Source organism: Halyomorpha halys, unplaced genomic scaffold (genome assembly GCF_000696795.3).
Source record: "Halyomorpha halys isolate HHAL.00 unplaced genomic scaffold, Hhal_1.1 Scaffold681.1, whole genome shotgun sequence".
In the NCBI taxonomy this organism is placed as follows: domain Eukaryota; kingdom Metazoa; phylum Arthropoda; class Insecta; order Hemiptera; family Pentatomidae; genus Halyomorpha; species Halyomorpha halys.
Genome location: NW_027106347.1, coordinates 139,197 through 151,228, shown reverse-complemented (window position 1 = coordinate 151,228; position 12,032 = coordinate 139,197). Strand labels below are relative to the sequence as shown.

General features: G+C 27.6%; 1 protein-coding gene across 1 annotated transcript in view; it reads left to right on the top strand.

Annotated features, from left to right (window-relative positions):
• Positions 1–12,032, top strand: part of LOC106685325 (neuroendocrine convertase 2) — a gene marked incomplete at its 3' end in the record, with an annotated part of 291,090 nt that overhangs the window by 149,135 nt on the left and 129,923 nt on the right. The window contains 1 exon segment of the mRNA XM_067044696.1: positions 10,038–10,075. Within this exon segment, the coding sequence (XP_066900797.1) occupies positions 10,038–10,075 (38 nt within the window).

Here is a 12,032-nt window from a genome sequence, read left to right as displayed (position 1 = left end):
AACTATAGTGTTTGTATCTTTTTTAGCCCTGACGAAGCCCTGCAACGTGGGGCGAAACGTTGGCTCAATAAAATAGTATAATTATCTACTATTTGAGTGTTGTTTTTTTTTACCGCACCCGGACCATATTCCGTTAATTTTATATTTTACTAAATAAAATGATTTTGTAGCTGAGTTTGTTTTATCATAATCACTAATAAAACAATAAGAAATTTGTTAAGCGTTTGCTAACAACTTTCATTTATTACCCTACTTTAATTTTAAATTAATTATTTTATGTGTAGGAAAGTGAAAATAAAAACTTACTATTCACGAAAAAACATGGAAAAATTTAAGTATAACTTTATTTTATTTATGCGCTTTTCGTAATTTTCGAAACACAAAAACATTAATTATTAGATTTAATTTATTTGTTCGCACTTGTCACTTAAAATTACCTTCTACGAAATTACATGTTAGACATTAATTATTTAATTACTGAGTTATTATGTTGCCCGTTCTAAATTGCTAGAAAAGTGCTAGATTTGAACTCTCTTACCTTAGAGAACAAGGTGCGGGTCGAATGGGTGCCTGGTCACAAAGGCATTGGAGGCAGATTGCCAAGGCAGAACAGAATCTGAGATTGTCCCCTTTACACCTATTCCCATATGCGTTGTCAGTTCCAGCTATGCGAAGAGCCGCATTAAAGTGATTGTTGAGTGCAAGACTGGGCAATTCTGGAGGAACATCAGGCCAATGTTTTTCTTATACAAAATGAAGTGCAACACTTCTTCATATAGACAAGATTAATTTAAGGTGGATGGCAGCACTATATAGAAGACACCGTCAGCTGAAAAAACATCTCTTTAATATAGGATTAACAGTCAGCAATCTGCAGGTTCTGCAGTGGGGATGATGAAACTGCCTATCACATCATATGCAGATCGGCTAGGACACGATTATTCAATTTTAGACGAGATCGTATCGTGGACCCCAAGCTATGAAAAACGACTGATCCGTACACGATATCTAAATTTTCAAAACAGGCATCTGCCTTTTTTTGAACAGGAAAGGACGGCGTACAGCAGGCTCTGAGAAAACGCATGCCGGATTTAAAAAAATATATATATCTACATTACTTTATACATCTCTAATTTCTAATAAACTTGGGAAAATATGGTTACTTAGTTCATCATCAAATTCGTTCATGGTGTATATTTTTACATTTTTTATTGATGCTACCAATGATAGATGGTTAATTAATTAAGATAAAAGATAATTTAGAGGAAGCTATTTTTAAAGTTTGGCATCTAATATAGGATAAGACTTAGTTGATATTAAAGAACATTTAACTATACATTGATACACCTATTTGTTTCATATTGATTGGAGTTTTTTTTTGAGAAAATGTTACACAATTGTAAAATGTTACAGTTTTTCATTAAATGTTTCATATGTTGTTAAGTTATAGTTAAAATTAATATTTATCCTTTTCCAATTATTTTTTATTTAAATCACCAATTGTACCGCTGTATCGCCATATTTGTTATTCACAATATATAAATTTTAAATAAACCTTGGTAAAATTTAATGGAAATTTTAGGACTTCGCGGATGAATAAAGTGAATTTTTCCCCACTTATCAGGGGTAGTTTATATTTGAATATATGAATTTTTCAACAGTTTGGTTCTACCTCTCCTTCCTCTTAACGTTATTTGAATTAATTTATGTAAACTTTATGAGGTTAAGAATTCAGAGGTTTTCTTTTGTATAAAGAAGTCAAGGAATCATCATATGTTATATTTCGTATAATAAAAGTTAAATAAAAAGCATACCATTTTTATTTAACTAAACCGTGAAATTAATTGGATTCAGTAGTTGTTAGGGGCGTATTTTTTCTTGAACAACGGTTTTATGATGTCAGCACTCATGCACAATATTTTTTTTTAATTTTTAGTTTATCCCTTTCCTAGTAATTTCTGATAAATGGGGAAAGGGAAATTATCCACAAGGCGACCGACCTATTTATTAAATCAGTCTGTCGTTTCCTTTAAAAGAAAAATCCTGTGAATATTTTCCATAAAAAACAGTAAAAGCTGTGTCATATTTAAAAATAATTCTTTAGTTTCCAGCCGGAACTTTTTTTCTTATTTCATCCAATTGTTTCTCCCGATAAACAATGAAAACGTATAAATATAAATTTATTCATAATCAAAAATTACATCCGAATAATAGCAATAATTGTTTTAGCGATATCTCTTCTCCACAAATTACAGTGAAATTAAGGGAATTTCTAAAAGTGATTAAGCCGGAGGAAGCAAAGGTAGTTAAACAGTCGCAATTAAACCTGAAGCTTTTATGAACTCCTACTTTATTTTAGCATCCGTTTCTACTGTAAATGGGTCACACAATTATTTCTATCTACCATTTTCATTATCTAATTAATTGTGTACATCCTTAAAGTATATAGTTTTTAAAATTAATTAATCTTTGGTTACTTAAGTATATCTTAAATCTTAATTATGATTTATAAAATTTTGAGTGTATTATAAATATATTTTCAAAAATAAAAGAGTAATAATGAATTAAAATATACAAGGATAATTTTAATAACTCCATTTTTTAAAAAACAGATTGTGTATTGTCCTATTCATTAGAGCGCATTTTCAGGAATATTTTGTCTCGTTGAAACAGCTACTTAGTACATAATTTTATTTTTCATGAGTATTTTCCAAACCAGTACGATAAACGCTATAGACAAACCATTGGAACAAGGTTTTACAAGCAAAAAATAAAATCAGAAATATCTTTAACTGATTTCGTATGGATTCCGCTTTTTTGTTTTCTCATGAATGTTTTTCCTTTATTTTACAATAAAACTTTAGAGCTATTGTTCAGATAAAACATTTTTTTTAAATAAATTCATTTCCGAAACAATGGTGTTATAAATAACATTAACTTTTATTTTTAAATTCAATATTTAAATAATGAATGCATCTATTTTTAAGGAAAAAGACAGAATAATTTTGAATTAATAAGCCTTTATGACTATTTAATAAATTAATAATATAATAATAAAATAATTAATATAATAATTAATAATAAAATTAATAAGGATCATCGACTATGGTACGAAGGACTTATGGACCGAAAGGATTGAACGCGTTTTATGTTAGAGCTTTTAACTATCCTCACACACTCACCACAATTCTAGTCTATAAGTCCAAATAGGTTTTATTATCATTTTGAATAGTAATAATTTGTTGTCTACTGAAAGCTTTAATTTTCTACTTAGCAGTCCATATAATTGTTCAAAAGGGCTGGAAAAAGAGAAATGTACAAATAATGAAATAATTATGGAAACAATGTACAAAATTTTAAGTATACATTAAACTAGAAAAAAGGCATTTAAATTGAAATATCATAAATAAATTTAACATTTATATATTTTATAAATTATGAGAAACTATAATCTATAAAAAATATAAGAAATAGTGAAAGATAACGATTTTAAAGAAAAATGGGAAAGATAAGTTAAGTAAAATAAAATAAAGATATATGTGAAGAAAAAGAGATTGAGGATTAACTCAAATTCCATTGGGCTTTGTGATAATGATAGTCTAATAATTAAAAGGAAAATCTTTATAATAAATAAAAAAGAAAGATAATGGAAATCTAATTTTGGTTGTATATTATTGTGCAAAAGGAGTACATAAATAAATATACAGAAATAAAAATGGGTCAATGAAGCAATAAAATAATGTAACAGCAATAGAATAAAGGAAATCATTTTTTTTTTAAATCGAACAAATAATCGTTCTATGGTCGAAGAAATTTTTTCAATAATATAAGGGAATTCACTCTAGTGAAATTCATATTTTGATAGGAATATTTTTTTAAATATTTTCATTTACATTAATTTAGGTTATACTCTTACCTTGATATAAAAATGTGGTATGGTGTAAATAAAATTATTGTAATTAATAATTTATTATCGATTTAATTAACACTTTTATCCTTCAATCTGGTTTATTTGTCATTCTAACGGATATCCCAATTGGTGTTTGCTTACTTGGCGGGTTTCGGAACTCCTAATGAGTCGGTTTTCATTTCGGATCTAACCCTTAATTGAGAAAGTTGTCTGATTTAATTGATGTTTACCAGGGGAATCAGATAGTATCGGTTTATCGGCTGGAAGAGAGGGAAGGTTTGAGAGGAACCTGACTGAATTTCGAAGTGTTTAATTATTTGCCTCAAATGTTTTATGTACGTTAACGGTTCGTCCTGTTATAGGTGAAGTTTGTAAATTAGAATGATTATATAAGTTTCTATTTCACTCTATTTTGCACTGATCTGTTAAAATAAAATTTAAGAAACGTTCAATAGAATTGGTAGCTGACTGATGCTCTAAAAGAAGGATGCAAACAATTAGATTCAAGTAAATTATCTAATAGAATTCTAACTAATATCCACTGACTTGTTACCATTTTAAATGGTTTTTATGAGACTGATCTATAGAAATGATCGTTGTTATAAAAATCTGGCGCCCATTATACAGCTTTTCCTTAGAGAGGATATTAATCCATGTACGTTTCAAAACAGCATAATATAATTTTTTTTTATTATTCGACTTGGCATTATTTTATACAAAATATTATTATATGTCTCAAATATTGATAAGAAAATAGTAAAATCTTATTGTTTTAAAAACATGGAAAGAAGATAAAATTTATTTTATTTATTAGTTAATTATAATATTCATTCATATTTTATATTCATGTTTCTTATTTAATTCATAATATATTTATGGAAGATCATTGATTGACCGTGTGTATAGATGGATGGAATATGGTCCGCCCTGCAACGTGGGGTGAAACGTTAACTCAATAAAAATAGTATAATTATTTACTATTTGAGTTTTTTGACCGCACCCGGACCATATTCCATTCATAATATATTTATTCCATGGTTTCTTACTTCTAACAATTAGAGATAGTTAATTATTTCATTTAAACATAATTAAAGGTAGTTTAGAGGAAGGTTTTTGTCGACATCTGTCAGAGTATTTTAATTAGGATAAAACCTACCCGATATTAAATACCACATAAGTTTACGCTGATATAATGAGTTTAACTAAAATCATTTGGGAATTTCTAAAGAAAATGGTAAAAAATGTGTAAAATCAATGATATAAAGTGGCGCTTCTGGTAAGTCTATTCCAGAAAAAATGTTGCTGTTATGTCTCAGGCATGTACCTACTTTAAATATGTAATTTGAGCTTCATGCTACTTTTTTTTTTAATTTAGGCTGTTCACATACTTACAGATAGATAGACCATTTTGAGGAATTGATTATCTTATTTTGATTAAAAACTTGGATACGAACAATTTTCCCCTGACTATGTATGTCATATATACGTTAGTGAAAGTAAAAAATCGGGAATAATTCATTTTACGAAAAACAAAACTTTGCATTCTTTAGCCATTTGGCAGCCCTTATTAGATGGCTCTGTTAAGAATAAATTCTCGAGGAGCTGAAAGCTAAGTTGAGATTCCCCATTTTGTTCAGAGCGTTGTGAGTTCGAACCCCATCTGGATTAGTCAATATTTATTTCACTCCGCCCCCGAGAAATGAATTTTGATATTCCTATTCTAAGGATGTTTAGGTCCTCAATACTTGAGCAAAAAATAATACAAATGAATTCTGTTTTATGCGAAGAAAAGTTTTCCTAATTTACTAAGCTGCAATTTAGAAATATCTTAGTTAAACAGTTATAAATGAACGCTTCTTATTCATAAAAAAAAACAACCTGATTTAGAGAAAAAAAGAACTGAAATTTTCTCTCTTTCTATATACTGAGTTGGGTAGTTATTAAATACTTTTGTAATTAACTACTTTTTCAACTAATAAATTCTAGTAGTAATTGCAACTACAGTTACAAAAATGTAGTTTGTAACTGTAGTTCTATTTTCTTGGTCTTGCAATTACAGTAATTGTAGTTGGTATTCATAAAGTCATATTAAAAATAATTACAATTAGTAGTTGTTATTGTGACTTTAGTTATTGAGTAATAACTACAACCACATACTTTTAACCATATTTCATTCACTTTGAGAAAAAATAAAGAGGAATTTACATTTATTTCCGTTATTTTACTTATTTTTTGTTTCTTTCGTTAATTTTCATTAACTAATTTATGTTAGGCGTATATAATAATTTAGTATCTGTAGTGTAATAACATTTTGAATATAACTACATTGCATGTAGTTATTTCTTAACAGCCTCGACTACTTAAATCACTGTTTTACACAGTTTTTAAAAGTAACTACCCAAGTAATTGTAGTTTCAACTACAAATACAGTTACAACTGTAGTTGTTTTCGAAACTATTGATTTTATCAACTACTAACTGCAGTTGTGAAATAGTAAGTACAATTACTTTAGTTGAAAAATGTAGTTTTTCATTATCAATATCTAATTACATTAGCAGTTGTAGTTGTAAGTGCATTTCAACTAATGTAGTTATAACTTGTAACTTGTAACTGTAAATTAATTTTTTTTTCAACTCTGTATAGAATCGGTCTATACTACACATATACTTATGTGTACATGTCTGTATGCTCTTTAGAAAAAATCGTTTGCTAAAAATCTTTATTTCACACCACACTTCTGAGTAATTCATAAGCAAAATCTTAACCAATCTAAAACATTGACTAATTAAATAACATTTTATCCATTTTAGTCTCAAAACATATTTATTCAATTTATAAGTCTAACGTTTCGGCCTATTCAGCCATACTTAGGGACAATGTTAATACAATTTTGGAACTAAATCATTTAAAAACATTTTATGTAGGCTATTCTGCCCAGACCAATCCAAAAAATTACCCTAATTAGTCAATTTTCACATTAAACTAAAAATTAAAAATTTTTTAATTAAGTTTTTAAAAATTCAACAAATATTGTGATAAATATTTAACAAAGAAGGTGACTGTGATAAATAATTTTAGTTTAATGTGAAAATTGATTAATTAGGGCAATTTTTTGGATTGACCTAGTCAGAGTAGTCTGCACTAAATGTTTTGAAATGATTTAGTTCTAAAATTGTCCCTGAGGATAGCCGAATTGGCCGTAACTTAAAGTTAGACTTATAAATTGAATAAATAAGTTTTGAGACTAAAATGAATACAATTTTATTTAATAAAACAATATTAACCAGTCTCAAGAAAGTGTTAAGATTATAAATAAACTTAAACATTGACTTTCTTTTTATACACTTTAGCCCAATAGGATGCCAAGGAAGACGTTCTTTAGTAAAGTGCGAATTATTAAAATAAATAAAACTTTTGGGGTTGGTCAACCAATAAGGCAATAAAACAATTAATTAATTATTACAACTAATAATAATAATTACTATTAAATAATTAACAACTTAAGCCAAGCTGTCATAAAATGAATTTCATCTACCTTACGGTTGTGCCATACGGTTAGCACCTAATGAACTTTGAATGAATTTTCTACTTAGCAATAAACGTGACAAAATATTCTTTACCTATTCTGAATTGAATCTATAATGTAAAATCAAAATAATGTCTTTATAGTTATTTATAACCGGTTATTTTTAACCGATCCTTAAGCCTCTGATTCCAACCTTATCAAATTATTTACATTTTAATGTGAGTTGATACAAAGGCCAAACTTTAGGAATTACGGCAGTTGCTTTATCAACTCTAATTCAGTTTACGTTCACAGTGCAATTGGTGTAGCTTTCCTCTTAGGAAAATAAATCTCGAATTATGGAATTGACTGTCTGAGGTATGTACCTTGAAAAAGTATATTTGAATTAGAAAGAATCAATGTTTAGATTATATTGCACACATCTGACCTGTGATAAATCTATCTTATTGAAAGTTCTAACTTTGAAGAAGTTAGTAAAAAATATTGTCCAATATTGATACGTACATTTTTGTATAATCTTGTTGCTAAGTTTATATAATTCAATTTGAAGTATAGTTTATACTATTTATTTAGGTTTAAAATTACATAATCTGTTTTCTTATTATCGAAACCTTTTGGAAGGGTAAACAATCTAACACATTTTCCTCCTAACTTTCTTTTGAAGTATCGAGTCCTCCCAATAGAATTGCTTTAGCAGCAGGTCTTGTTTAATTTTAATAAAATTAAAATTATTATGTTTCTTACTGAATCAATATTATACTTTAGTTTTCATTTGAACAAAAAGTGCTTCACCTCTTTGAGATTATTAGTGCTCACATTCTTTGTGGCAAAGACTAATCTGTATGGTTCACTCTTTGATATCTTTGAGCTCGGTCGTTTCTTCATTAATCGTCATAAATGATGCTTTTAAAAACATATTTTTTTTAATATATATATTTTTTTTAAATTTACAACTGTACATTATAATACGTTTAGTAAATTTGATCTCAGTTATAATGGAGTGAAACAGGCGTGTAGAGACCTACCCATTGGTAGTACTCTAATGACGTTTTTGCACTAGCAGGTCTCATGCCCATCTTCTTTTTAGGAGCCTCGAAGGATTGTCGGGAATGGAAGAGGATGCAAGGTTAGAAACTAATGTTTTGAGTGGTTATGGAGTTTATAATGGAAGGAATGATATCTGGTTTGGGCTAGATCGGTTACATAGCTTCGAAGGTTCAGTGGAGCCCCAAAGCTCAACTCCATATGTCCAGATTGGCCTTATTACAGTCATGTTGATCAGTCTTTTGTAATGAGTTGGAAGTTTAGACCGTTTGTCTAGTAAGTGCTATAATAGTCGAAATCGACGTGCAGTTTCCTACCTTTTCAGTCTTGTGTAAGGATTCCAGGTTAGTCGTTTGTCCAGATGTAGTCCAAGGTAGCGGATCTGTTCGACAGAAGTAAGATCAACATTATTAAAGGAGACATATACTTTTAATTTGTGTTTTTGTAAAAACTTAAAAATTTTTAAAGCTCAGTAATTGGCGCCTAAAAAGTTAAAAGAATATGGTCTTTTGTTTTTAAAAATTCAAACGAACAATATCAATTGTAAAATGATCTATGAATGTGGATTTTTGATCTCATCTGCCTCGAATACGAAAAATGGCATGTATACATGGGATGTAAATGCTTTTTCACCAAGATCCTCACTCTAGAAATGCCTCATAACATCATAGATTTTACACTTATTTTAAAATTTCATTAAAATTTTTGATTAAATTTGTTATATCAGTATACAATTAAACGGTCTTTATTATCAGCTAGGTCTTATCTTCATTCAAATAGTCTAACAGGACTAAAATGGCAAATTTTCAAAATAATTTAAAAATTAAGTACTTTTAATTTTGTTTAAATAAACTAATCAACCATTCCTCATTTTCGAAAAAAATATACAAATATAAACTATGAAGGAATTGGAAAATCAATTAAAGGAGAACAATTTTTTTTATTTTTTTTTGAAGTGGCTGTAAATTAAAAATATCAGAAATATTAAACAACTCCTTAGAATAATGTATCTAGAAGGGGTCATGGGCGAAACATGGCCTATACCTTAGCTGTCATGTTCACTAAATTTTAGTAATGATTACAAAGTTTGCTAAACAGATTAACCTATCTATAACTCAGTTAAAGCCCCACTGAACCAGCAGCTTCAAACTTAGGATCTATCTAACCAATCGCGCTAAGATGAAACTACAACCTAAAACGACGTGACATTGATAACGCCTAAAGTGAATGGTAGTATTTTAATAAAAAAATAGAATTAAAATCGTAAATCATGTATTATATATTTTTTTAAAATGATAAATATAATATCATTATAAACATTATAGTTATTACAGTTGGTATATAACTAATTATTGGTGTAGTCTCATAGAACCCTGACCTTTTTTTATTAGCTGTTATTGTATATCATATTATTCGTTTATGACGTATTTTTAAATGTTATTTTCCTATTCTACTTAATTATCTTATATAGAAAAAAAATTCTTTCAATTTATTTTTTTGTGATTTATTAAAATGTTTTCGCATTAGTATATTGTAATAACTAATTATTTTTTACAGGTGTCGACTACATGCACCAAGATCTTAAGTACAATTACGTAAGTACATTTTATACTATATTAAAAAATATATCAAAAAAATTTAAACTATTTCAAAGGCTCAACTTCTGTAGTGGTTCATGATCTTATCGGGTTTATATTAATTAATTTAATTAGATACCTATTGCTCAAATTTACATGAAACGTGGCACAATGGATTCTATTACTGAACTGATGACATTTATACCTGCTACATTTATTTTACCCAAAAATTTATAGATTTCCTTAAATTATTTTTTAATTAGGAGATAAGAAAACCTCAAAAATTTCAGATTTAAAAAAAAAATATTTTATAAACAATTCAGGATATAATTTTTTTTTCCAGAAATTTTGTATCTTATTGTTAAAAATTTTCACAGAAACGTTTTACTAAAAAACCTTTTTATTACCTCAATTTAAAAATATTGAAATATAATTTTCGAGCAATTTCAGAAATGGTTATTTTGATTTGAAAAAAGTACGTTTTCTAGAGTCTCGGAGATGATAACATATACACATTTAAAAAAAAAAATTCCTAAATATATAGGCTCGTAAATAAATAAAAAATATATATGGTTTTATAACATGTTTAATTATTATGCTCAATAGACCAAAATCTATTTAAATTTCAATTATGATAGGTACTTATGTTATATTTAATATTTTCGCTTAATCTATAGTATCTTATATATCTTGTAAGGCCGAAAAAAATCAATAATACGATTTTATGGTACCTGAAAAAAATCAAGGCATCATTCCAGAAATATTTCGTCTCATATATCATCTTGACGGATACCTATTGTTTTTCTTGGGTCGAGAATTCTTTTGAGTTGTATCTAGGACAATGCATTTAGTTCTATTTTTTAAAGGGATAAAGAGTTTTTACTAGTGCCATTTATACCATATACAGTGACCGAAAAAAGTATTTATATAATGAGTTTAATTAATAATAAAATAGTTTGAGGTTTCTTAGTAAAAATTACATTTAAAACTTTTTAAAAAAAAAAACAGTATTAATTCAATTACAAATATTTATCATAATAAAAACTTATTTAAAAATAATATAAAAACAAGGAAAAAAGTATTTGAACACTTGTTAACTTGCTCTTGTTTGTATGCTTAGTATAATCCTGTTCTTTTCTAATCAGTGTTATAAAATATTTCAATCTATCAAGTTCGTTTTAATTTAACCGATCCTAATGCAAAAAACAAGTGAACAAAGTGCCGCGAAAAAGATATATTATTTCGAAATCAAAGAAAATCGTATCGTGGAATAGCGGATTTTTTAGGTATTAATTATTCTACCGTCAGATATGTAATTAAGAGATTTGAAGAAAGAGGCATATCTGAAAATAACCGGCGTAAAGGACGTCCAAAGAAAGTAAATGAGAGGATATAGATAGACTAATAAGAGTATTTTAAAGCTGATTTTGACAAAAATCGAAATTTTCATATTTTTGATGTTGAAAGTTCGCGTTAAAGTTGAGCTTTCCAAGGCATCGCTCAGTGCCAAATTATTAGCACTAAACAATTAATTTTAAAAACAGCAATGAGTGATAGAGGAAAATATATTCAGGCCTAATTAGGGTAGTAATAGAATTATGTATGGTATGTTTAATCTAAATGTGCAGTGGTATGTTTCATGACCTGGATGGTCTCTATAGGAATGACCCTAATCCAAATATTGATTATGCTATAAATTCACGTTATATCGCTCTAAATATTTATTTTTAAATTAATAAAAAAATATATTTTTATTCTATTGGACAAATCCATTTTAGAAGTTCCTTCTGTGTATCTTACAACATAAATACAGAAAAATAGTAAAATAAGTATCTATTTACTAACATTGAGAAAAAAAAAATTTGTAAATTCATAATGATGAGTAGTAAGTTTACCGTGGATTATATATACGAACAGAAGACAATTGTGAGTACAGCCAGTAAAGGATATGAACACAAAAAAAGAAAGAATAATT